At 44.2% G+C, this 27,805-nt stretch overlaps 1 protein-coding gene across 1 annotated transcript; it reads right to left on the bottom strand.

Annotated features, from left to right (window-relative positions):
• Nucleotides 1–3,504: 3,504 nt before the first annotated feature.
• On the bottom strand, nucleotides 3,505–26,560 carry ZNF594 (zinc finger protein 594). The gene is given in 5 exon segments (XM_078374083.1): nucleotides 3,505–5,358; nucleotides 5,361–5,738; nucleotides 5,740–7,484; nucleotides 9,995–10,282; nucleotides 11,345–26,560. Coding segments are annotated over 4 exon segments (2,433 nt in total). The 5' UTR covers nucleotides 10,272–10,282; nucleotides 11,345–26,560; the 3' UTR covers nucleotides 3,505–5,325.
• Between the last annotated feature and the right edge of the window lie 1,245 nt (nucleotides 26,561–27,805).

Raw genomic sequence — 27,805 nt, forward strand, 5'->3', positions numbered from 1 at the left:
CAAAGCCAAAAATTCTGGAAGGAGCCAGGAAGGCATCAGGATGTCTCATTTTCTTTGCTAGAGGCATCTTTTGGGGGTTGGGGTGGTGGGTGGGTAGAAGGAAGGAGACGTGGCCAGTGAACCTCTGACTTTTAACTGAAGTTATTTCAAAACAGGGAACCAGAGGGTCGGATGTGGTAGCTCACGCCTGTAATCCCAGCTCTTTGGGAGGTAGAGGTGGGCCGATCACCTGAGGTCAGGAGTTCAAGACTATTCTGGCCAACATGGTGAAACCCCATCTCTACTAAAAATACAAAATTAGCTGGACGTAGTGGCGCCCCCAGCTACTTGGGAGGCTGAGGCAGGAGAATCGCTTGAACTCTGGGGGGTGAAAGTTGCACTGAACTGAGATCGTGCCACTGCACTCCAGCCTGGACAAGAGAGAGACTCCGTCTCAAAAAAAAAAAAAAAAAAAAAAAGCAAAACCCCAAAACAACAGAATAGAGACAGTTTTTGTTTTTTGTTTTTGTTTTTGAGATGGAGTTTCGTTCTTGTTTCATAAGCTGGAGTACAGTGGTGTGATCTCGGCTCCGCCTTCTGGGTTGAAGCAATTCTCCTGCCTCGGCCTTCCGAGTAGCTGGGATTACAGGTCCCACCACCACGCCCGGCTAATTTTGTATTTTTAGTAGAGACGGGGTTTCTCCATGTTGGTCGCGGCTGGTCTGGAACTCCCAATCTCAGGTGATCCGCCTGCCTTGGCCTCAAAGTGCTGAGATTACAGGCATGAACCACTGCTTCTGGCCCAAGAACAGGGACAGTTCTGTATCCCAGAGGGATTTATTTGTGTTGCCTGCTCAAGACTCAACAAGCCACCACCCTATAATACTCATCCAGCCCCGGAGAAATTTCGTTTTTTAGACTGTCAGAAGGTCCCATGAATAACCGTGCAGTCACTGAATGAGCTTCTTACTCACAAGCCCAGGTCTCTCTTGCACTCGGGCCTCGCAGATGGCCTCGTGCGTGGACTGGCGGTCCAGCCTACTGGGAACACTGCCCGGGCGCACCCCGCGCCACTTTTGGCCACTGAGGCCCGGGTCCTCTAGGCGCCGGGCTAGGGAGTCTCCTGGCTATCAAGGCTGTGGCAGCGTCGGGGGACCGGGGCGGGTTGCGTGCGCCGGGGGGCCTAGAAGCTGCAGGGCTGGACGCCGCTAGTGGGCGCCAGGCACGGAGACCCCTGAGGCGGAAGGGACAGGTAACGGCTCGGCGGGACTAGCTGGCCCCCGGCGCCCAGCGTCCCATGCGTGGCCGCTGCGGGAGCTTGTCTGCAGGCGGCCATCAGTCTTCGCCTCACTCGGCGCTACCTCGGTGGCCGCGCCCATGCTGCCCCCGCCACAACTAGTCACGAGGAGCCGCGGGCCGCGCTCTAGATGCTCACTGCGAGGACTTCCCGCGTGCATGCTCTCTGTCCGCCGCCACCCACGGCCCAGCTCCGGGCGGCCCTACCCACCCCTCCCGGCTTCCTGGGGTTGGGGCGCACCATCAAGTCGAACCGAATCCTCCTTTTTTCCTAGACAAGCCAGGGCTGGAGGAAGGGGCCGCACTTCCGGCCCACGGGAGCCGACGTCGTGTGTGGCGTCTGAGGGTCGGGCGTCTACCTGGAGTCACTGAGCCGACCAAAAGGAAAAGGTTAGTCCCTGTCCAGGAAGAGCACAGCCTAGTGGGGCGGGCGACAGGTTACAGTTGCTACCTTACAATGGCCGCGACCCGTGGAGGTACTAGACCTTCACCAGGGGTCTGTCAGGAAACGCGAGGCCTGCACAGGAAGGAATTGGGAGACCCAAGACTGTACCGACAAAACTGCTTTGGAGTCGGGCAGACCTGGATTTGAATTTGTTTCTTCACTTACTAGTTGTGGGACTTTGGGCAAATTTGCCTTTTTTTCTTTTTCTTTTGAGACGGAGTCTTGCTCTGTCGCCAGGCTGGAGTGCAGTGGCGCTATCTCGGCTCACTGCAACCTCCACCTCCCGGGTTCAAGCGATTCTCCTACCTCAGCCTCCTGAGTAGCTGGGATTACAGGCGTCCATGAACACGCCAGGCTAATTTTTGTAATAGAGACGGAGTTTCACCATGTTGGCCAGGATGGCCTTGATCTCCTGACCTTGTGATTCACCTGCCTCGTCCTCCCAAAGTGTTGGGAATACAGGCGTGAGCCACACTGTGCCCGGCTTGCAAATTTGCCTTTCTAGGCCATAGTTTCTTATTTATAAAACAGGGTTAACGTACACTCACTGAGGTAAATAAAAGAGAAAATTTATGTTAAGTGCTTATCTTGGCACCCAACATGTACCAAGTTCTAAAAAATAATGGAGCTAGGTAAAGAGGGAACAATCTTGACAGAAGGAACAGCTCATGGAAAGGCCACAGTTCAAGAGGGCGGTGCCTACATTCTTGGGAAACTGCAGAGAGTTCATGGGTAAATAATGGGTTAGGAAGTAAACTCATTTGCAGAAATCTCGAGTCTGATCTAGTTGGGGAAGGCTTTCTGCAATTTTGCATTTTTAGTAGAGACAGCGTTTCTCCATGTTGGTCAGGCTCGTCTTGAACTCCTGAACTCAGGTGATTTGCTTGCCTTGGCCTCACAAAGTGGGGAAACCCCACTATAGTATCATATGCCTCTCCTTTCTGGTACTTACTATGGTTGTAACTTTATTAATGATTCTAATCTTCTACCATTATAAGCTCCATCAGGGCAGAGACTGTTGTCCATTTATGCTCACCCTGCTTTGTAGCACCCGATACTTAACACATACTAAAAGCTCAATAAGGCCTGGCATGGTGGCTCACGCCTGTAATCCTAGCATGTTGGGAGGCTGAGGCTGGCATATCACGAGGTCAGGAGTTCAAGACCAGCCTGACCAATATGGTGAAACCCCGTCTCTACTAAAAATACAAAAATTTAGCTGGGTGTTGGCATGTGCCTATAATCCCAGCTTCAGGAAGTTGAGGCAGGAGAATGGCTTGAACCCAGAAGGCAGAGGTTGCAGTGAGCGGAGATCGCACCACTGCACTCCAGCCTGGGTGACAGAGCTAGATTCTATCTCAAAAAGAAAAAAAAAAGCTCAATAAATATTTATGGCACAAGTGGATACCCCTCTTCCCCAAGGAGATTATCAGACTCTGACTTTTCCTCAGTTTTGGTTTTCCTGGAGTTTGGTTCTTTAGCTGTTTAAAATCTTACGAAGGCAAACTTTGATCATTTAGGCTCTTTTTTCAGAGTTCCAAAGTAGACTGCTCCCTAACAGGTTTTATTCTGCAGAATTCAGGTTTACACAATGGACACTATTACATTAACTTCTGCTACCTATAAAAACTTTGGGCTTTTATTTCATAAATTATCCAATTATCTAAAGATTAACTATTGTTCTCCTTCAGTCCCCACTGGCCTGTAAATTCCTTGAACAATGACTATCCTTCTTTGGCCCGGATCTACTTATGGCCCCTGGCACATACTAAACAGTCACTAAGTAATTCTTAAATAACTTTTATTTCAACATTCAGTTGAAAACATTCCATACTGTAACAAAAGTTTCAATCTCCTTTCAGAAGCTCAGTACCCTTAGTTTGATTCAAGCTGTATCAGAGATGAATAGGTTAGTCTGCAATCTGGAGTTTGTAAGTAATAGTTAATATTTGAAAAAGATCATATATTTGCCCCCAAAAGGGATAAAAAGACTAATGTTAAAAAAAGTAATAAAAATGTTAAATGTTAAATTTGCTTTTGGCTGTAATTTTAGTACCTAGGTCTGCCTACATGGTGCCAGTCAGAAGCATAATTTGTGTTGTAGATGCCTTTATATAATAAAAAAAATTTAATAAATGCAGTTTCAGAAACATAATTTTTTAATCTTTTAAAACACAGGACATGGGGAGAATAAAAAGAGGGCCTTGGTGGTTAAAAAGTTGGAAACCACTGCAATAAATTACCTTCAAATCCCTTTAAGTATTCTGCTTATCCTTATAAACATTAGCTCTCACTGTACAGCACTGTAAAGACAAGTAAAAGACTTTGACTTTTTTTTTTTTTTTTGAGATGAAGTTTTGCTCTTGTTGCCTCAGGCTGGAGTGCAGTGGTACAATCTCAGCTCACCACAACCTTTGCCTCCCAGGTTCAAGCAATTCTCCTGCCTCAGCCTCCCGAGTAGCTGGGACTACAGGTGCACCCCACCATGCCCGGCCACTTTTTGTATTTTTAGTAGAGACAGGGTTTCACTATGTTGGCCAGGCTGGTCTCGAACTCCTGACTTTGTGATCTGCCCACTTTGGCCTCCCAAAGTGCTGGGATTACAGGTGTGAGCCACCATGCCTGGCCTACACTCCTTACTTTCACAGCGTTTTTTTTCTTTTGTTTTGTTTTTTCTTTTCTTTCTTTTTTTTTTTCCCTCTGAATAAACCAATGCTTTGACAAAAACACAGGGTTTTTTTTTCCCCCCCAGATTTAAACTTGTCACTGGACTAGGAAGACAAGATTGAAATGGCTCTTTCCATGAAAAATTTAGTTTTGTGGTTGTTGCCAAAGTGATTTATAATGATTTTAACAATGATAGACATCCCCTAAAACATTCTCAAGTAATTATACCCTTGGGGTGGTGCAGTGGCTCATGCCTGTAATCTCAACACTTTGGGAGGCTGAGGAGGGAGGACTGCTTGAGCCCAGCAGTTTGACACCAGCCTGGGCAACAGAGTGAGACTTGCCTCTTTGCATTTATACAAATAAATAAATAATTTAAAAAGTTACATCCTTGGGACCATATTCTAGTGTCAACTCTGAGACAGAAAAAAAAAAGGCAATTATGTCCAACAGCTTTTAGCTTTTCCACTTGATTCTACTTACATGTTTTTCATCCAGTAGGACTTTTCTCTACTTTCCCACCTTCATATGAATTTTCTAATGATAAAACTCATTTGTAGTGCAATAAGATGTAGTCTCCATCAGGCTTTTCCTAGTTTTACCACATTCATAAGGTTGCTGCTACCTATTAGAATAGGTCCTGTTTGTAGACTCTTACTGTCCTCAAATTCCTTTCAATGTGAAGTTTCTGGTGTTTAAGAAAAGCTGTCCACCCACTGAAGGCCTTACCACAGTTGCTACATTCAAAGGGTTTCTCTCTGGTATGAATTCTTTGATGACTAACAAGGTGTGAATTCTGACTAAAGGCCTTCCCACATTCAGGGCATTCATAGGGTTTCTCTCCAGTATGAACACAATGGTGTCAAATAAGATCTGAGCCGCCCCTAAAAGATTTTCCACATTTGTTGCATACATAAGGATTTTCTCCACTGTGAATTCTATGATGTCTTACAAGGTCTCAGCTCTGATTGAAAGTTTTCCCATATTCTTTACATTCATATGGTTTCTCTCCTGTATGAGTTACCTGATGTCTGATAAGTTCTGAGCTGCCCTGGAAATTCTTACCACACTGATTACACCAATAAGCTTTCTCTTCCTGGCGAATTCTCTGCTCTTCCCTAAGCTCCTCATCCTTGCTGAAGGTTTTCTCACATTCTTCAAGTTTCTCTCCAGCATGAAGTTTCTGATGTTTGAGGAAAGCTGTGCGCCACATGAAGAGTTTCTCACATTCCTTACATTCATAGGGCTTCTCACCACTATGAATTCTCTGATGTTGAATAAGGAGGGAATGCTGCCTGAAGGCTTTGCCACATCCAGTGCACTGAAAGGGCTTCTCTCCAGTATGGATTTTTCTGGTGTGTAACAAGGTGTGACCTCTGGCTAAACACTTTCCCACATTCACTACATTCATGAGGTTTCTCTCCAGTATGAACACGATGGTGTTTAATAAGATCTGAGCTGCTCCTAAAAGATTTCTCACATTTGTTGCATACATAAGGTTTTTCTCCACTGTGGATTCTATGATGTCTTACAAGGTCTCAGCTCTGATTGAAAGTTTTCCCACGTTCTTTACATTCATATTGTTTCTCTCCTGTATGAGTTACCTGATGTCTGATGAGGGTTGAGCTGTCCTGGAAGGTCCTACCACACTTACACCAATAAGCTTTTTCTTCCTGGTGAATTCTCTGCTCTTCCCTAAGCTCCTCATCCTTGCTGAAAGTTTTCTCACAATCTTCAAGTTTCTCTCTAGCATGCAGTCTCTGATGTTTGAGGAAACCTGTATGCCACATGAAGAGTTTTTCACATTCCTTACATTCATAGGGCTTCTCACCACTATGAATTCTCCGATGCTGAATAAGGAGGGAATGCCGCCTGAAGGCATTCCCACATTCATTGCATTGATAGGGCTTCTCTCCAGTATGGATTTTCTGGTGTGTAACAAGATGTGACCTCTGGCTAAAGGCTTTCCCACATTCACTACATTCATAGGGTTTCTCTCCAGTATGAATACGATGGTGTCTAATAAGATCTGAGCTGCCCCTAAAAGATTTCCCACATTTGCTACATACACAAGGTTTTTCTCCACTGTGAATTCTATGATGTCTCATAAGGTCTGAGCTCTGATTGAAAGTTTTCCCACATTCTTTACATTCATATGGTTTCTCTCCTGTATGAGTTACCTGATGTCTATTGAGGTCTGAGCTGCCCTTGAAATGCCTACCACACTGATTACACCAATAAGCTTTCTCTTCCTGGTGAATTTTCGGCTCTTCCCTAAGCTCCTCATCCTTGCTGAAGGTTTTTTCACATTCTTTAAATTTCTCTCCAGCATATAGTCTCTGATGTTTGAGAAAGGCTGTGCACCCACTGAAGGTCTTCCCACATTTGTGACATTCATAGGGTTTCTCTCCACTGTGAAGTCTCTGGTGTTTAGTAAGACAAGAAGGCTGCCTAAAAGCTTTTTCACATTCATTACACTTGAAGGATTTCTCTCCAGTGTGAATTCTCTGATGTGTGACAAGGTGTGAACTTTGCTGGAACATCTGTCCACAATCATAATATTCACAGGGTTTCTCTCCAGTGTGAATTCTGTGATGTATAGTAAGATCTGAACTTTGACTGAAGGCCTTCCCACATTTATTGCATAAATATGGCTTCCCCTCACTGTGGATTCTCTGGTTTAGGATGAGGTTTGAGCTTCCCTTAAAAGCCTTCCCACACTCTTTACACTCATAGGGATTCTCACCACTGTGAATTTGCTTATGTCTGACCAGATTAGAGCTCTGATTGAGGTCTTTTCCACATTCATGACATATGTAAGTTTTCTTTCCTTTATGAATTCTCTGATATATAATAGGATTTGAACTTTGATTAGAGTCTTTCCCACATTCATTACACACATATGGTTTATTTCCAGTATGAATTATCTGATGTATGATCAGGTTTGAGCTCCTGCTTAAGGTTTTTCCACATTGCTTACATTCATAGGTCTTATTTATACTACAGATTTTCTGATGTTCAGTTAATCCTGACTTCTGTTTGAAGTTTTGGCCACAGACATCATATCTATGGGAGCTTTGTCCTGCAGAAAGTATTTCTTCGAGGGAGAGATCCAAGATGGCCGATCGCTAACATCCCGGGATTGCAGCTCTCAGGGAAGGCGCGGAGAACTAGAGGACGCCACACTTTCAGACAAATTCTGGTCGCTCACGGAGCAGGAGATCCCCCAGTGGAGGAAACACGGGTGGCCAGCGCGACCCTCGTGGCCAGTGCAGCAGTTCCGCCGGCACCTTGGCACAGCAGCTCTCGGAGCAAAGTAAACAGGTTCGGAGGACTGGCACCGGCCCCCAGCATGACACCAGAGCCCGGCGCAGCCGCTGTGATGGCACCTCGGCGGGAGAGCGCTCGGCGCAGAGTAAACAGGACCGGTTTCCCTTCTGACTGAGGTTTGGAGCCCCGGGAAGGCAGAGTCACCTACTACGGACACAAGAAGGAAGCCAGACAGGAGAATCCTGGGCAGAAAAGCACCATCAGTTTTAACGCTGCTGCTCTGGCCCTGGGAACTAACAACCTGGACGCCCACTCAAGAGACCTAATCTGAAAGTTGGTAATTTCAAAGAGACAGGAGGATAAATTTACAATGATGGGAAGAAACCAGCGTAAAAAAGCTGAGAATACTCAAAATCAGAACGCCTCTCCCTCTAAAGATGATCACAGTTCCACATCAACAATGGAACAAGGCTTGATGGAGAATGAGCGCATCCCAATGACAGAATCACTCTTCAAGGAATGGATAATAAGAAACTTCGGTGAGTTAAAAGACCATGTTGTAGCCCAACGTAAAGAAACTAGGAACTTTGAAAAAAGGTTTGATGAAATCCTATTGAGAATAGACAACTTAGAGCAGAGTATGAGTGAATTAATGGAACTAAAGAATACAATACAGGAACTCCGAGAAGTATGCACAGGTTTAAACACTCGAATTGTTCAAGCAGAAGAAGGGATATCAGAGGTCAAAGTCCAACTTAATGAAATAAAACGTGAAGAAAAGATTAGAGAAAAAAGGATAAAAAGGAATGAGCAAAGTCTCCAAGAAATGTGGGACTATGTGAAAAGACCAAATTTACGTTTGATAGGTGTACCTGAATGCGACGGAGAGAATGAATCCAAGCTGGAAAATACCCTTCAGGATATTATTCAGGAAAATTTTCCTAAACTAGCAAAGCAGGTCAACATTCAACCCCAGGAAATACAGAGAACACCACAAAGATATTCCTCAAGAAGAGCAACCCCAAGGCACATAATCGTTAGATTCACCAGGGTTGAAACGAAGGAGATAATACTAAGGGCAGCCAGAGAGAAAGGTCATGTTACCCACAAAGGCAAGCTTATCAGACTTACAGCAGATCTCTCAGCAGAAACTCTACAAGCCAGAAGAGAGTGGGGGCCAATATTCAACATTCTCAAAGAACAGAACCTTCAGCCCAGAATTTCATATCCAGCCAAACTAAGCTTCACAACTGAAGGAAAAAGAAAATCTTTTACGAACAAGCAAGAACTCAGAGATTTTATTACCACCAGGCCTGCTTTACAAGAGCTTCTGAAAGAAGCATTACACACAGAAAGAAACAACCAGTATTAGCCTTTCTAAAAATACCCCAAAAAGTAAAGAGCACCAACATAAAGAAGAATTTACACCAACGAATGGATAAAACAGCCAGTTAACATCAAATGGCAGTAACCCTAAATTTAAATTGACTAAATCCCCCAATCAAAAGACACAGCCAAAACCCAATGGCATGTTACATCCAGACCTGTTTCACATGCAAGGATACACAAAGACTCAAAACAAAGGGATGGAGAAAGATTTACCAACCAAATGGAGAGCAAAAATAAATAATAATAAATAAAAAGCAGGAGTTGCAATTCTCGTATCGGAGAAAATAGATTTTAAAGCAACAAAGATATAGTGGTAAAAGGATCAATGCAACAACAAGAGCTAATGATCCTAACACCCAGATATGAGACTTAGATTCAATGAGACAGAAAGTTAATAAGGATATCAAGGACTCGAACTCAGATCCAGAACAAGTAAACTTAATAAATATTCATAGAGCTCTCCACTTCAAATACACAAAATATACATTCTTGTCAATACCACATCACACCTACCCATAAGTTTAAATGAAACATTGATTGGCCATTATTAATACTCAATTTTTTTCAAAATAAAGCAATATTTCCATTTACTCTCCCTCTTTCTCTTCCTCTTTCTTCCTCTCCTTTACTTATTTTTTTTTTCTTTCCTTCTCTCAAAAAAAAAAAAAAGAAATCAACTTGTAAACCTCTAGATCCAGGTCGGCAATGTCTCTCTCATTGCTTGATTTCCTTCCTTCCCTTCCCTCCCTCCCTCCCTCCCTCCCCGCTTCCTCCCTTCCTTCCTTCCTTCCTTCATCCCTTTCTTCCTCCCTACCGTCCTTCTTCCCTCCCTCCCCGCTTCCTCCCTCCCTTCCTTCCTTCATCCCTTCCTTCCTCCCTACCGTCCTTCTTCCCTCCCTTCCTGCCTTCCTCCCCCCCCAAAAAAAAAAAAAAAAAAAGAAAGTATTTTTTCTCCTTCATTACATCCATGGCCGATCTCTCCTACAATGGCTTTCTCAGGGATAATATGCATTTCCCTAATATCTCTCTCTTGGGAAGGGGGATGTCTCACTGCATCCTTTAAAGGGTTTACCCAGTGCTTTAATAATCTGTCCTCAGAATTACTGGTTTCAACTAACTCACTTTTCTGGATCATCTGTCTTTGGAATTTTTCAGATGCAGTCCTCACTGACTTCTTTTCTTCAGAAATTTCCATCTTTGATTTCCATTCCTTCATCTTATTCATGGTTTCAGAATCTGAAATGATAAGTATATCATTCTATAATTCCTAAAATACAAATATCACCTCTTCACTATACTGGGCTGTCTAAGAGGGAGGAACAAAGAACTTAGAAGACCTTTCCCTGCCAGAGCTGAGATGTGGACTTCACTAGAGACACTGCGGCTATCATAGGAACCTGTGCTACCACATACCCTGTTGGTGAAGAAACCTGCTGGAGCTGGGCTGTGGGAGTGGCCTAATTCACTGGGGAAGGAGGACATTCTGGAGTTAGTCCACAGGAAGTGGCCTGTTGGATGGAGAAGGAACTTGCTGGATGGTGTGGCTGGGCCTGAACTGGTTCACAGGAAGCAGCCCACTAAGGTAAGTGCCACCAGGCCTCCCACAAGTTGATCTGCTAGCAGCCACATCAGCAAATAAATAAATAAATACATACACAAATAAATAAATAGAACAGCACACCGGTACCAAGAAGCAAAGTTAGTTTCTCTTCCTGTGGGCATGCATTGTCCCTCCAGTATCCTCTGTTGACAAAGTCTAAATCTTTTTTTTTTTTTTTTAAGACAGGGTTTCACCATGTTGGTCAGGCTGGTCTTGAACTCCTGACATCAGGTGATCTGCCCGCCTTGGCCTCCAAAGTGCTTGGATTACAGGCATGAGCAACCACGCCCGGCCCAAAGTCTAAATCCTGTACCAACTGGCACAGGAGAAATGTTTATAGGATCCAGCTTCGTAGCATAAGTAAACAAAGATGGGTGAATTTAGAGTTGAGAGTCAATAAATTAATAACCAGCTCACTGCCCATTCCTCCCAATATACCATGATAGTTAAGCAGATCTGTACTATGCCTCAGAATAAAAACATTTGGCTCTCATTTCAACAGAAGTCAATTATCCTTTTTCCAGACCTCACATTTTTCTTTTTGATATTCTGTGGAATTGCTTCCTTTTGTATGGCAATTTTATTTCTTCTCCTGAAATTACAAGATAGATGAGCTTATTGCTTTTGGTTGTCTATGTTATCAAATCCCTGACCTTGCCCAGTATATTAGTCCATTCATGCTGCTGGTAAAGACATACCTGAGACTGGGAAGAAAAAGAGGTCTTTACTTTTTTTCTTTTATATTTTTTCTGTTGCTGAAACAGAATAAGAAAAAGAGGTTTAATTGGACTTACAGTTCCACATGGCAGAGGAGGCCTCAGAATTATGGCAGGAGGTGAAAGGCACATCTTACATAGCAGTGGCAAGAGAAAATGAGGAAGACGCAAAAGTGGAAACCCCTGATAAAACCATCAGATCTCATGAGACTTATCCACTACCATGAAAATGGTATGGGAAAAACCACCCCCATGTTTCAAATTATCTTCCACCATGTCCCTCTCACAACATGTGGGAATTTAGGAGTACAATTCAAGATGAGATTTGGGTGGGGACACAGAGCCAAACCATTTCATTCTGCCCCTGGCCCCTCCAAATATCATATCCTCACATTTCAAAAACCAGTCATGCCTTCCCAACAGTCCCCCTAAGTCTTAACTCATTTTAGCATTAACCCAAAAGTCCACAGTTCAAAGTCTCATCAGAGACAAGGCAAGTCCCTTCTGCCTATGAGCCTGTAAAATCAAAAGCCAGCTAGTTACTTCCTAGATACAATGGGGGTACTGGTACTGGGTAAATATTGCCATTCCAAATGAGAGAAATTGGCCAAAACAAAGGGGTTATTCAAGGGCCTATTCAAGTCCAAAATCCAGTGGGTTAGTCAAATTTTAAACCTCTAAAATTATCTCCTTTGACGCCAAGTCTAACATCCAAGTCATGCTGATGCAACAGGTGGGTTCCCATGGTCTTGGGTAACTCCACCCCTTTGGCTCTGCAGGGCCTGGTCTTGGGTAACCACCTCCTGGCTGCTTTCATTGGCTGGTGTTGAGTGTCTGTGGCTTTTCCAGGTGCATGGTGCAAAGTGTAGGTGTATCTACCATTCTGGGGTCTGGAGGATGGTGGCCCTCTACTCACAGCTCCACTAGGCAGTGCCCCAGTAGGGACTCTGTATGGGGGCTCTGACCCCACATTTCCCTTCTGCACTGCCCTAGTAGAGGTTCACCATGAGAGCCCTGCCCCTGCAGCAAACTTCTGCCTGGGTATCCAGGCATTGCTATACATCTTCTGAAATACAGGTGGAGGTTCCCAAACCCCAGTTCTTGACGTCTGTGTACCCACAGACTCAACACCATGTGGAAGCTGCCAAGGCTTGGGGCTTGCAACCTCTGAATCCATGGCTCAAGCTCTACATTGGCCCCTTTCAGCCATGGCCAGAGTGGCTGGGATGCAGGGCACCAAGTCCCTAGGCTGCACACAGCATGCGGACCCTGGGCCTAACCTGCAAAACCATTTTCTCCTAGGCCTCCACGCCTGTGATGGAAGGGGCTGCTGTGAAGACCTCTGACATGCTCTGGAGACATTTTCCCCATTGTCTTGGGGATTAACATTCAGCTCCTTGTTACTTATGCAAATTTCTGCAGCCTGATTGAATTACTCCTTGGAAAATGGGTTTTTCTTTTCTATGGTATTGTCAGGCTGCGAATTTTCTGAACTTTAATGCTCTGCTCCCCTTATAAAACTGAATGCCTTTAACAGCACCCAAGTCACCTCTTGAATGCTTTGCTGCTTAGAAATTTCTTCCATCAGATACCCTAAATCATCTCTCTCAAGTTCAAAGTTCCACAAATCTCTAGGGCAGGGGCAAAATGCCACCAGTCCCTTTGCTAAAACATAACAAGAGTCACCTTTGCTTCAGTTCCTGACACGTTCCTCATTTCCATCTGAGACCACCTCAGCCTAGACCTTATTGTCCATATCACTATCAGATTTTTGGTCAAAGCCATTCAACAAGTCTCTAGGAAGTTCCAAACTTTCCCACATTTTCCTGTCTTCTTCTGAGCCCTCCAAACTGTTCGGCCTCTGTCTGTTGGTACCCAGCTCCAAAATTTCTTACACATTCTCAGGTGTCTTTTGAGCAGCACCCCACTCCTGGAACCAATTTACTGTATTAGTCTATTTTCACACTGTTGATAAAGATACCTGAGATTGGGAAGAAAAAGAGGTTTAATTGGACTTACAGTTCCACATGGGTGGGGAGGCCTCAGAATTACGGCGGGAGGCCTCAGAATTACGGCAGGAGGCGAAAAGCAATTCTTTTGAGACTGAGTTTTGCTCTTGTTACACAGGCTGGAGTGCAGTGGCGCGACCTCGGCTCACTGCAACCTCCGCCTCCTGGGTTCAGGCAATTCTCCTGCCTCAGCCTCCAGAGCAGCTGGGATTACAGGCACGCGCCACTATGCCCAGCTAATGTTTTGTATTTTTAGTAGAGACGGGGTTTCACCATGTTAACCAGGTTGATCTCGATCTCTTGACCTCGTGATCCACCTGCCTCGGCCTCCCAAAGTGCTGGGATTACAGGCTTGAGCCACCGTGCCCAGCCTGAAATTCTTATATGATGGTGGCAAGAGAAAATTGAGATGCAAAAGTGGAAACCCCTAATAAAACTACCAGATACCGTGAGGCTTATTCACTACCATAAGAATAGTATGGGGGCGGGAAAGAATAGTATGGAGGAAACCATCCCCATGATTCAAGTTATCTCCCAGCGGGTCCCTCCCACAACATTTGGGAATTACGGAAGTACAATTCAAGATGAGAGCTGGGTGGGGACACAGCCAAACCATGTCACCCTGTCACAAAAACACATTACTGAGCTCCTTGGGAGAGTCATTTCATGTTGGTCCTGCTGTAGAGACTCTAGTCATTAATCTTCTTGCAATGAATAGCAGCAACATGGCACACTGATTAAGAGCACGGACTGCAGGGCAAACTGCCTGAGTCTGAATCCTCGCTCCACCACTTAATTATGGTGAGACCTCAGGCAAATCACTGGAGCTCTCAGTGCCCTAGTGTCCACATCTATAAAACTGAGATAATAATAGTATTTACCTCCTAGAGTTGTTGCAAATCAAATATATATAAATATATGTAAAACATTTAGAACAGTGCTTTGCATACAGAAAGCACTATGTGTCAGCTGCTGTTATTATTACTATTATTAATAACCCTTTAAATACTAAGTAATGTGTCCCTAGCACAACCCTCCATAGTAAGGCTGGATTCATTAATTAATTTTTTTTTTTTTGAGATGGAGTCTCACTCTGCCATCCAGGCTGGAGTGCACTGGCGCTATCTCCACTCTCTGCAACCTCTGCCTCCCGGGTTCAAGTGATTCTCCTGCCTCAGCCTCCCGAGTAGCTGGGACTACAGCTATGCACCACCACGCCCAGCTAATTTTTGTATTTTTAGTAGAGACAGAGTTTCACCATGTTGGCCAGTATGCTCTTGATCTCTTGACCTCGTGATCTGCCTGCCTTGGCCTCCCAAAGTGTTGGGATTACACGTGTGAGCCTGGCCTTTTTTTTTTTTTTTTTTTTTTTTTAGAGATATGGTCTCATCATGTTGCCCAGGCTGGTCTCACACTCCTGGGCTCAGTCAATCCAATCCTCCTACCCTGGACTCCCAAAGTGCTGGGATTGCAGGTATGAGGCACAGCACCTGGCCTTGGATTTAATTTAAATACCATACCTTCTCCTGCAATTGAAAAACAGTGGGCTTATTTCTTTCGGGTGTCCATATTATCCAATCCCTGACCTTTATTATTGGAAAGAATTGGCTTTGGCATAATTTTCCCTTAAAGTGTTTATTTCTTTTGGTTTGACATATATTGTTCAAAATTCAGAAACAGATTACTATTTCAAAGACAGTAGAATAAAGGCTGTTGAATTTGTTTTTTCTTTTTTACAAAATCTTGTGATCTGAAGGGCTTTATTGTGTCATACTGAACTCTTGAAAATCAAAAGCTGAGGAAAAGTATGCATCTAGATTAGATGAGGTATTTGTGGCAGCAAATTTGTATGAAGGCTTTGAAGTGCCTGGGCTCAATTTCCTCTGCTTCTTCCCATAGTCCTTTTTAATAAAGAGCCTGCTTCATTCATTATTAAGTAGTAATTGTTAAGATAAATTTGTGGGATGTATGCTTAAAATAAAATTTTTTTTTGCCGGGTGCAATGGTGTGTGCCTGTAGTCCCAGCTAATCGGGAGGCTGAGGTGGGAGGAATGCTTGAGCCCAGGAATTCTGGGCTGTAGTGCTTGATATGCCAGTCGGGTGTCTGCACTAAGTTTGGCATCAGTATGGTGATCTCCTGGGAGCGGGGGACCACCAGGTTGCCTAAGGAGGGGTGAACTGGCTCAGGTCAGAAACGGAGCAGATCAAAACTCCTGTGCTGATCAGTAGTGGGATCGTGCCTGTGAATAGCCACTGCACTCCAGCCTGGGCAACATAACGAGACCCCATCTCTTAAAAAAAAAAAATTTTTTTTCAAGGAAGAATAAAGGAAAGAAAGGAACATAAGTAACAGATTAGAAACATACATCCATGGGAATACAAAGAAATTAATAGGAAACATTCAGCAGAGAGTTCTCCATGATCTCAAAGAAATTATAGACAAAATAACTTATTTAAATAAAAACCTAAAGAAGAGATATAAGGGTTTAAAACAGATTACACATTTAAAATTTTCACATTTTTAACTTTTTAAAAATAATATTGAGCCATGTAGCCAAAAAATAAGAAATGAAAAAGGAAAAAATAGCAATGGGGACTCAGTTTACTGCCTAGGCTGGTCTTGAACTCCTGGCTTAAAGTGATCCTCCTACCTTGGCCTTCCAAAGTGCTGGGATTATAGGTGTGAGCCACTGTGCCAGAACTTTTATTTTTGGGACAGGGTCTCACACTACACCCAGGCTGGAGTGCAGTGGTGTAATCACGACTCACTGCAGCCTTTACCTCCTGGGCTGTGGTGATCCACCTCAGGCTCCCAAGTAGCTGGGATTATAGGCATGCTCCACCACACATGGCTAATTTTTTGTAGAGGTTGGGCTTGCTATGTTGCCCAGGGTGTTCTGGAACTCCTGGGCTCAAGGAATCTTCCTGCCTCAGCCTCCCAAAGTGCTAGGATTACAGGTGTGAGCCACTGTACCCAGCTTGTTTTTTAAGATGAGTTTTGCTCTTGTTGCCCAGGCTGGAATGCAATGGCACAATCTCAGTTCACCACAACCTCCACCTAGGTTCAAGTGATTCTCCTGCCTCAGCCTCCTAAGTAGCTGGGATTGCAGGCCCACACCACCATGCCCAGATAATTTTGTATTTTTAGTAGAGATGGGGTTTCTCCATGTTGACCAGACTGGTCTCAAACTCCTGACCTCAAGTCATCCACCTGCCTCGGCCTCCCAATGTGCTGGGATTATAGGTGCGAGCCACCATGCCCAGCCTGTTTTGTTTTTAATACATGCTCTCATTCTGTCACTCAGGATGGAGTGCAGTAGTGCAATCATAGCTCACTGCAACCTCAAACTCCTGGGTTCAAGCAATCCTCACACTTCAGCTTGAAACCATAGGCACACACCACCATACCTAGCTAGTTTTAAACAATTTTTTTTTTGTGGAGAAAAGGTCTCACTATGTTGCCCAGGCTGGTCTCAAACTCCTGGCCTCATGTGATCCTTCGGTCTCCCAAAGTGCTGAGATTAGTGACATGAGCCACTGTGTCTGGCCAAAAACAAATTAGATTAGAAAACAACAAAAAGTAGTAAGAAGTGATTTGGTAAAGCTGAGGAAAGAAATGGAAGGGCAAATGAAAAGCATTATGTAGATGAAATCACGTAAGGAACCACATAAATAATCACTACAAGGTCACAATGAGACCCAGAGAAATAATAAAAAATGAAATGAATGCAAATGTGATTACAGAGAAAACCAATGACTAAAGAAAGATAATGAAATACATATAATTAGTGTTCCTAAAAAAGCAAACATAAAAAAATTCAATATGTAGCAGAAGAAAGTGTTGCTGAAATAAAGACTTAAAATCTATTGGAAGGGTACACTGTGGCTCATAAAAAGTAGACAGAACAGTCAAAACTGAGACATGTCCTGGTGAAGTAACTAAATTTCAGGAATAAATGAGTAAATGGGCACCTAGGCAGAAAAGGAAGTCATGTGCAAGGCAGAATTTCAGGTTGACTTTGCCCTTCCCCACAGCTACACTCCACACCAGAATTAATAATGCCTATATAAATCCAAGGAGAAACAAAGTGTGAGCCAGTAATTTTTTTACCCAGCAAAGTGTTCTCTCACATTAAAAGCAACAGGCAAACATTTCCAGTTATGTAAAAACTCAGGGAGTATGACACTTATAAGCTCTTTTTGAAAATAACTATTGCAATGAGATATAGCCAATAAAGAAGTGAATTAAAATAAATACTCAGGAATTAGGAGGGCATTGTAAAAAAAATGAATGGTCTAATGAAAAAAAAAAGAACAGTTTTCCTTTTGTCCTTACACCACAATCAATCAACACAGAAGACTTCTGTAACCAAATGTTTATTTTAATTATTTTTATTTTTACAGATGGGGTCTTACTGTCACCCAGGCTGGAGTGTAGTGGTGCCATCATAGCTCACTGCAGCCTGAATTCCTGGCCTCACATCATCCTCCTGCCTCAGCATCCTGAATCGCTGGGATTACAGGCAAGATCTGAAACTACCTTTGCAAAATTATAATTGAGGAAATTATGACAGTGAAAGAGATCAGACCTAACCAACCCCATCTTCCTTCTAACCTCTAAACTGTCTTTGTTCATTCTTGGTATGGTAGGTCAAACTAGCCCTGGGAAGGAATTTAGTTTTATAGATTAAACTCTGAAACAAAATTGATAATAGCTCTTTCCTAAAAAAACCCCTTTTTGCCTGGGGACCAGTTTGCCTTTGTAAGACTAGCGAATTAGCTACCAGATGAGAAGTTATGATTTAGGAACCATATAGCCTCTGGCTGGAAGAGTTTGAACCTCCCCAGATTGCTCCTGGGAATAACATCACCATTACAAAACCTAAGATTAGTGCTTGAGATATTTTGCAGACCCTGCATTCCCATGCAGCAAATGACACCACCCAGACAGATAATCTGGCCCAACCAGTTCTGTAATCCCACCCAGGAATGTAAATCAGCAAGTAGAACTCACTTCAGCCCCCTATGATTTCATCTTTAACCCGACCAATCAGCACTCCCCACTTTCCGAGCCCATATGAGCCATGTTATCCTTAAAAATTCCGAGCCCTGAATGCTTGGGGAGAAATAATAAAACTCCAGTCTCCCACATAGCCAACTCTGTGTGAATCACTCTTTCTCCTTTGCAATTCCCCTGTCTTGATAAATTCCCGTGTCCTGATAAATTGGCTCTGTCTAGGCAGTGGGCAAGGTGAACCCTGGGTGGTTACAGAGCCACCATACTCTCTGACCAAATGTTCTGGGGTTTTCCTACACACACCAAGCAAGCAATCAATTCTGCAGCAACACCAGCTAGGTGTTCTCTAACTGAGTTCAATTTGGACACTATCTACCTGGAGATGGGGTCAGATCCCACAGGTTGAGGACTCAATTCACCAGACTGCACCACACTTCTGATGCCAATCACAAGTCCCAGGTTGTTTTACCTGTGCTTCTGACCAACCAGGTATAAATTCAGGGATCCCAAGCTCTCTTCTTGGGTTAAATTATTTACTAGAGTGGTAAACTCTGCCACTGAACTCAGGGAAGCATGTTCTTACATTTACCAGTTTATTATAAAGGATATTACGAAAGATACAGATGAAGAGATGCATAAGGCAAGGTGAGTAGGAGAAGGAGGAGCAGAGAGCTTCCATGCCCTCTGTGGGCACACCATTGTCCAGGAAGCTCCATGTGTCAAGCTATCTGGAAGGGCTCCAAACTACATCCTTTGGGGTTTTAACTGAGGCTTCATTAAGTAGGCAAAATTGATTAAACCATCGGCCAATGGTGATCAATGTAACCTTCAGTCCTTCTCTCCTCCCCAAAGCTTGGGGGTGGGGCTATTGCAACTCGAATCCGGAAGCTATCTTGTTCCCTTCCCACAGCAGTCAACTCATTAGCATATAAAAAGATATTACTTTGGAGACTTTAAATATTTCAAGATTTTAAAGATTTTAAGGACACCAGGAAATGGTGACATAGACCAACTATTTATTTCACAGTATTACAGATGGTAAGCACTGAATCAATTTAAATGTAGAAGAAGTAAGATTAACTAGGAATTATGGTTGTAGAAGAGAAAATAAATGCTTTAAACCATGACAATGTAAAAATAATTATATTACAAAAATTGGGCTGTGAGGAATAGTAAGTGTAAGGTTCGAATGAGGCAACTGAGGCCAGTTATTGAAATAAATTTAATCGGCTCCTGGGCGAGGTTCTATGGTCCGGGAAAAGGGGACCAGAGAAGTACACTGACTTCCTGGGGCAGGGGCAGGGGTTATGGCTATGAGGAACGAGCAACAGCTGGGTGTTCTGATTGGCTCCAGGGGAGCGGGATTGGGACGGGGCGGGCGGCCATTGGTTGGCGGGTTTTCCGGTGCGAGAGACGGCTAGGGTTGCATCAGCTGGCGTCTTTTAGAGAAGCCATGTGGCAGAGCCTGGTGCCGGGTGCAGAGTCATGTGCTGAGTGCAGAGGTGGGTGTGTCCCGCCTCCCGGCAAGGCAACCGGCCTTATAGTAAGTATAATCGTAGTGGGACTAAGTATAAATTGTGCTAATTTACCTGTCTTTCACGATGGAATCAATGGATACCATCTAAAGTAGAAATGTTAAACAAGGGACATTTAATAAATATTTTACATAATTTAAAAAAATGACTCCAAATTCTTAATGTCTTTTGTAATCTTTTTTCCCTTAATTTTAGAGGAGGGATCTTTTAAAATTTCAGAGGAACACTTTTTCCATAACATATTTTTACCACAAAAATTCGACATGCTTACTGTCAGGCCGGTAGCCTCGCCCAGAAGGCTCCGTGATAACCGCTCCCCTGCCTTTCCGCCGCTGTATGCTCTGCCCAGGAACACTCCAAGCCAACCACGCCCTGGCTGATGCAATCTTTGCACCAGAAAGCCCGCCCAGCCACCCCGTTACCCAACAACGGCCCGTTCTGTTCTAATCCGGTTCCCTCAGGGCCAAATAGAGGGCCTTGCTGTTGCTCGTTCCCCATGCCATAAAAAACCCCACACACCGGAAAGACAGCGCGACTTCTCTGGCCCCTTGTGTCGGAACACAGAACCTTGCCCAGGAGCCGATTACATTTCTTTATTTCAGTAACTGGCCTCAGTTTTCCAACAGAGTAAAGCACAGAAAATAATCACCCATATTCCACCACCCTAAGATAATTACTGCTCATGTTTTGTTGTATTGGTATATATTCTTCCAGTCTTATTTCTTGGCAATTTTTTTTTCTAATACAGTATGTTTTTCTAATACACTTCTCAATTTTTTCCTCTAATTCCATAGATGAAAAGGATTTATTTCTTTAAGGAAATCCTCCCCTCAAAAGAAGTCAAGAGCAGAAAGGGACAGCATCTGAAACATAGGCCTTATCAGAGGAGAGTCCTCCTTTATAATGTAACTCAGCCGAACTCAGTTTCTGGGAAAAGGGCTGCAGTGTTTCATCTCATTCACTGATATTTTTTTTTTGAGATAAAGTCTTGTTCTGTTGCCCAGGCTGGAGTGCAGTGGAATGATTTTGGCTCATTGCAGCCTCCGCCTCCTGGGTTCAGGTGACTCTCCTGCTTTAGCGTCCTGAGTTGGCTGGGACTACAAGTGCATGCCACCATGCCCAGCTAATATTTATAATTTTGTAGAGACAAGGTTTTGCCATGTAGGCCAGGCTGGAACTCCTGACCTCAGATGATCCACCCACCTCAGCCTCCCAAAGTGCTGGGATTACAGGTGTGAGCCACCACACCGGGCCCTGATTTTTTTTTTTTTTTGAGACAGAGTCTCGCTCTGTTGTCCAGGCTGGAGTAGAGTGGTGCAATCTTGGCTCACTGCATCCTCCACCTCCTGGATTCAAGCAATTCTCCCTGCCTCAGTCTCTTGAGTAGCTGGGATTACAGTTTTTGTTTGTTTGTTTTGTATTTTTAGTAGAGACAGGGTTTCGCCATGTTGGTCAGCCTGGTCTTGAACTCCTGACATTGTGATCCGCCTGCCTTGGCCTCCCAAAGTGCTGGGATTACAGGTGTGAGCCACTGCGCCTGATTCATTCATTGATTTTTTTTTCATCTAACAGTCATTAACTGAGCACCTACCTTGTTCCAGACATTGTACTAGATGTTGGGTATACAAAGATGAAAGTAAGATGGAGGGGAGATGTATGTGTAAGTGGATAGTAACATACTGTGACTAGTGCTATCAATGAGGTTAGCACTGTCTGCTACGGGAGAACCTAGAATTAACAGAATACCGTAACTGCCTGTGAGGGAAAGAGGGGTCAGTTTTCTGACTTAGGCAATGGTGGGACATGGTGCTGTTAATGAAGACAAGGTCAGAGGTAGAAGAGTAGGGGTTTTTTTGTTTGTTTTTTGAGATGGAGCCTCGCTCTGTTGCCCAGGCTGGAGTTCAGTGGCATAGTCTCAGCTCACTGCAACTTCTGCCTTCCAGGTTCAAGCGATTCTCCTGCCTTGGCCTCGTGAGTAGCTGGGATTACAGGTGCCGACCACTTGTATTTTTGGTAGAGACAGAGTTTTACCATGTTGGCCAGGCGGTCTCGAACGCCTGACCTCAAGTGATCTGCCTGTCTCATCCTCCCAAAGTGCTAGGATTATAGGCATGAGGCACCGCACCCAGCCACAAGAGTACATTTGCAGGTCTGAAGATGAGTTTAGTTAGTTTTGGTCAACTCTTAGTTTCTAATCGGACTAGAAAGGCAGAGATAGTGCAAGCTCAGGGAGGGTCAAGGAGGTATCAATTTCCAGTTATACAGATTGGGCTAAATATCTTTCAACAAAGAGCAAAAACATCTTGTCTCCAATAGTCAAAGCAATTGGGAATCTCTAAGTCAACTGAGTTCTTGAAAAACTTCTCTAGTTTTTTGTTTTTCTTTTTTTTTTTAATGTTCAGACATCTTTGAGGTATAGAAGAAATAGTTTTTTGTTTTTTCAACCAAAATTCAGAGAACTCAGAGTACATGGATTCTAAGTTAGGGTTCAGTGCCTTTACCCAGCGAGGCCAGCTCTGCCTCCTTATCTAGTGTCTCTTCTTTGTAGAGATCCCAGAGTACAGGCCTGGAGCCCAGCATCCTTTTGTGATTCATTCACAGCCATATCCTGCAGCATCTTGAATTTCTGAAATAGAAATTGCTGCTCAATAACCACCAAATAGAAAGTTAATAACAGATGCTGATACCTTCTTTTCTCTCTTTAAATCTCTATGACTTCTCATATAAACTTGGTCTCAGTAGATGGTCTTGCCTCTAACTTTAAAATGTGAGAACATGTGGTGAAAATCACCTTACACTATCCTATCTTTTCAATGATTCTTTTTGTTTACTGTAGTTCCGCTCTTCCATTTTCTAGTATTTACTTCTTCTTTAACTGAATCCCTGCTATGAGTCAGCAATTATACTAGGTGGTTAAAATACCATAATGAGGATGACAGTCTCTGTCCTTGAAGAGTCTGTGGTGGCAATTACAGACAATGCCAATTAAATGGGTTAAATGCTCAGTAAGGGTAAGCACAGGGTGCTGTGGAACCTCACAGGAATGGGGTGAGCATGGCAATTTCCTAAAGGAGGTAGCTTCTAAGCTGAGGCCTAAAAGGTAATTGGTAATAACTGGACTAAAAGAAAAAGGACTTTTCAGACTGAGGTTACAGCATATACAAAGGCCAGGAGGTGAGAGAGCCTATGATGAACTTATGAATGTTCCATGTAACTGAAGCCCAGAGTTCAAGACTGTAAAAGAGAAAGTTGGTGCTGTAATGGTTTAATTATGGACTTCCTTGTCAACCAGGCCAAGGGATTAAGACTTTTTCATGAATGCAGAGGGCCACTGAAAGGGTTAAAGTATAATCTGACCTAATTAGATTCATCTTTTTAAAAGATTGTTCTGGGAACACATCTCCTTAGGACCTCCCGAGGCTGTGTCACAGAAAAAACTAAAATAAAAGAGTGTTCTGGTGCTCAATTATTAAAAAAAAACTGTTGAATAAATGAAGAGTAGGTTAGTGCTCTTCCCTCTTTCCTTTGACTAAATATCCCTGAAAATCTTTTCTTTTCGTGCCTTTTTTTTTTTTGAGACAGAATCTTGCTCTGTGGCCCAGGCTGGAGTGCAATTGTACCATCTCGACTCACTGCAAATTCTGCCTCCCAGGTTCAAGTGATTCTCCTGCCTCAGCCTACTGAGTATCTGGGATTACAGGCGCCTACCACCACACCTGGCTAATTGTTGTATTTTTAGTAGAGATGGGGTTTCACCATGTTGGCTAGGCTGTCAAACTTCTGACCTCAGGTGATCTGTCTGCCTCAGCCTCCCAAAGGATTGGGATTATGGGCGTGAGCCGCCATGTCTGGCCCTCTTATTATCTATTTCTATCCATATGACCAGTTTTCATTTAACAAATAGATATCATGAATTTACTGGTGTAGACTGAATGTTTGTTATCCCCTGAAAATTTATATGTTGAAGCCTAATCTGAGATGTGATGTTATTAGGAGGTAGAGCCTTTGGCAGGTGGGAGAGCCCTCATGAATGGGATTAATGCCCTCATAAAAGAGGTCTAGAGAGCTCCCTGCCCTGTCGGCCATGTGAAGACACAATAAAAAGATGGCCTTCTATGAACCAAGCCCTCAACCAAACATAAAATCTGCTAGTACCTTGATCCTCAGATTCTCATCCTGCAGAACTGTGAGGAACAAATTTCTGTTGTTTATAGACCACTCAGTCTATGGTACACTTATAGCAGCCTGAACAGATTAAGATACCTACAATGTCCAGACACTGTTCTGGGCCCTTGGATACACTGGTGAACAATATAATCCCTGCCCTCACTGGGCTTGTAATCTAGATTTTTAAAGACAGACATACAATAGATTAGTGCTACCTAAAATGTGATCTAGCTAGGCATGGTGGCTCACACCTGTAATTTCAGTACTGGGAGGCCGAGGTAGGAGCATCACTTGAGCCCAGGTGTTTGAGACCACCTTGGGCAACATAGTGAGACCTCGTCTCTTAAAAACAAAAAATTAGCCAGATGTAGTGGCATGTATTGGCTGGGGAGTCTGAGATGGGAGGATCACTTGAGCCTGGGAGGTCAAGGCTGCAGTGAGCCATGATCTCACCTCTGCTCTGTAGCCTGGGTGACAGAGCAAGACTCTATCTAAAAAAAAAATAATAATAATAAAATTAAATGAAGTAAAATAAAACGTGTTCAACACACCAGCAACATCAGCATCACCCAGGATCTTGGTAAAAATATGATTTTCAAGCACTATCCCAGACCTTCTGAGTCGGAGTACCTCAGGGTAGGGTCCAGCAATTTGTGTTTAACAAACTCCAGGTGATTTTTATGGATGCTAAAATTTGAGACGCTCTGCTCTAGTCAACATACCTTTTTTGAGGGACACAGTTCAACCCATAATAGCCATGTGTTATGTACTGTTCACCTAAGAACAAATCTATGCTTTGGTATCCTCCATTCCCTTCCCATATGCTATGCTGCTTCTATTCTGTACCTTTGGTCATGACTCTTTATTTGTAATGCCCTTACTAGTCTTCACCTATGTCTGGATTCAAAAACTCAAACAGTTGCAAGAGACCAGGCAGTTAAGCATAATGAGTGAAGTAAACTAGATGATAAATGATAACTTATACTTTGCCTCAGTGTCAGGGAGACAATGGAGATTAGTGGGGACTGGGGACTCCGAGTGTGAAGGAAGGAGCTGCTACTCACCTTCTGCTAATTACATCATACAAGTATGTGGGCCCTGGCTGCCCAGATCTTCTGATTTTTTTAAGATATTGGAAGTCTAGATTTTGTCTGAGTGTGTGTGAGAAATTTCCTAATTTAAAAATGTTGGCCATGGCCGAGAGCAGTGGCTCTCGCCTGTAATCTCAGCACTTTGGGAGGCCAAGGCGGGTGGATCACAAGGTCAGGATATCCAAACCAGCCTGGCCAACATGGTGGAAAATTAGCCAGGCGTGGTGGTGTAATCCCAGCTACTTGGCAGGCTGAAGCAGGAGAATCGCTTGAACCTGGGAGACAAAGGTTGCAGTGAGCCAAGATCGCGCCACTGCACTCCAGCCTGAGCAGCAGAGTGAGACTGTCTCAAAAAAAGAAAAAAAAAAACCTGTCCACTAATTGAAATAAAAACAAACAGCATAAGCCCCCCCCCCAAAAAAAGTGTACACTCAAAGCTAGCCCAGGGGCCACCATTTTTTAGCTTAAGAAATACCACTATTTCATGCCCAGTTCTTAGTATCTTTTAACTATGTCAGTCCTTTTTAATTCACATTCATGGGCATGCATTAGGTGATGCTAAACAAAGAGCCTATGCCTACAGGAAGACTCACACACGAAACAAGGTAGTAAGAGCCTATGAATTAGATGCTAAAAGTGCTTCGGTGGCAATCCGGGAAGGTTTCTCAAACGAAATGACTTCTGAAGCTGCTCCTAAAAGGAATGTAGAACCTTACAAAGAGACCAGCCCACCTAAATCCCTCCCTTAGACTGAGTAGTAGAACATATCTGAGCCATATATACAGTTCATTCCTGTGGCTTAGTCTAGTCTCCACAGCGGGGCTCTGTCACTCCTGGGATGCAGAAACCAGGATTGGGTTACATATACAAATGTACCTGGCACAGCGTTGGGCGAGGAATAGGATCAATTTATGTCTCACGGTGAATTCTGGGCCTGGGGGCGATTCCGTTTGTGGTACCGACAGGAGGGAACTGGAACAGGCAAGATTAAGGGGACGCGCCAGGGGGCGGGGCAAGCCGAGACCGAGAAACCGGCCCAGGGCAAGGAAGGTCCAGTCATTCGCACCGGCGCCTACGTCCTCCTGAGGTCCCCCAGGCTTTTCCCCATCCAGAGGAAGCAGGAGTCTAGGGTCTGAATACAGGGCTCTGCTCCATTCCTCGCCTCCTGGAAGACGCAGGCGCCGGGGCCCCCAGCTCTGTGAACACAGCGGGGTCTCACCTCCAGGCCACCCTCAGCCTTCCGCTCGGTCGTGGCGGGGGCGGGGGGGGGCCCTCCACGGATGCTATCACGTGGTTCCGGGTCCTAGTGCCACCATCTTAGACAGCGCGCCGGGGCCTGGCGAGCACTTCCGGCGCGCTGCTCCCGGGAACTGCAGTCTACCTGCCAGCGCCCTGCGCAGCCCATCCCCTGGCTGCTCCAACCAATCCACGCGAGCTCCCCTGGCCGCCTCCCACCGGCTCCGGTGTCTCCTCTGCGCAGACTCCCTCAGGACGCCGTTATGTAATTTATTCAGTCTACAAATATGTATGGGCTCTGTGCCAGGCACTGGTGTTACAATGAATGTTGAGCAAAACCCAAGGCATTCTCAGAGAACTTGAAGTCATGTGGCGGATACATTGAAACAATTGCATTAATAAATTTAAAATGATAACTTGTGAATGTCACACTGGAGAGTGCATGGCACCCTGATTGCGTATGAAGAAAGATTTGACCCACACAGGAAGATCTGTAAAGGCTTTTCGGAATTCAGTTATCCTTGGAGAGAAAGGTGGATGAAGGACAATGAAGTAATAGAAACCCAACTCTAACTTTGGCATCACTTGGCTCAAATAGCAGGAAAGGCTTCAGAAAAGGCTAGAGTTCAGGGATTGAAACACCATCAACAGGATTCCTTTTGTTCTCTCCATCTTTCAGTTGTGCTTTTCTCTGTGTTGACTTCATAGAGTTTTCCATCTGGAGAAAGGTTTCAGTCCTCAAGATTAAAGGAGACTATAGCAATTACAGAATAAAAAGTGACTCTGATTGGTTCTGCTGAGATCACATGCTCAACCCTAGACCAAACACTGTATCCAATGGATGAGGTACTTTGATTGGTAAGGTTGAATTACATATTGGGTTAGAAGAGAGCCAGGTTAGTAAAGTCATCAGGTGAGAGAGGTGTCGTTTCTGGAAAGAAGATATTTTATTAGTTTTTGTTCTTACCAGAAAAATGAGACAGCTCTTTGGAGAGGTATAGGGATAGGAAAACCAATGTGTTTACACTTTAATTTAAAAATCCTGATAAAAAGCCACTTCGGGAGGCTGAGGCAGGCAGATCACGAGGTCAGGCGTTTGAGACCTGCCTGGCCAATATGGTGAAACCCCGTCTCTACTAAAAATACACAAACTAATTGGGCCTGGTGGCACGCGTCTGTAAACCCAGCTACTTTGGAGGCTGAGGCAGGAGAATCGCTTGAATCCAGGAAGCAGAGATTGCAGTGAGCCGAGATCGTGCCACTGCACGCAGAGTGAGACTCCGTCTCAACAACACACAAAAATTAGCCAGGGATGATGGTGGGTGCCTGTAGTCACAGCTACTCGGGAGGCTAAGGTGGGAGGGTCGCTTGAACCCAGGAGGCAGAGG

This window comes from Callithrix jacchus, chromosome 5 (genome assembly GCF_049354715.1).
Source record: "Callithrix jacchus isolate 240 chromosome 5, calJac240_pri, whole genome shotgun sequence".
Lineage (NCBI taxonomy): Eukaryota > Metazoa > Chordata > Mammalia > Primates > Cebidae > Callithrix > Callithrix jacchus.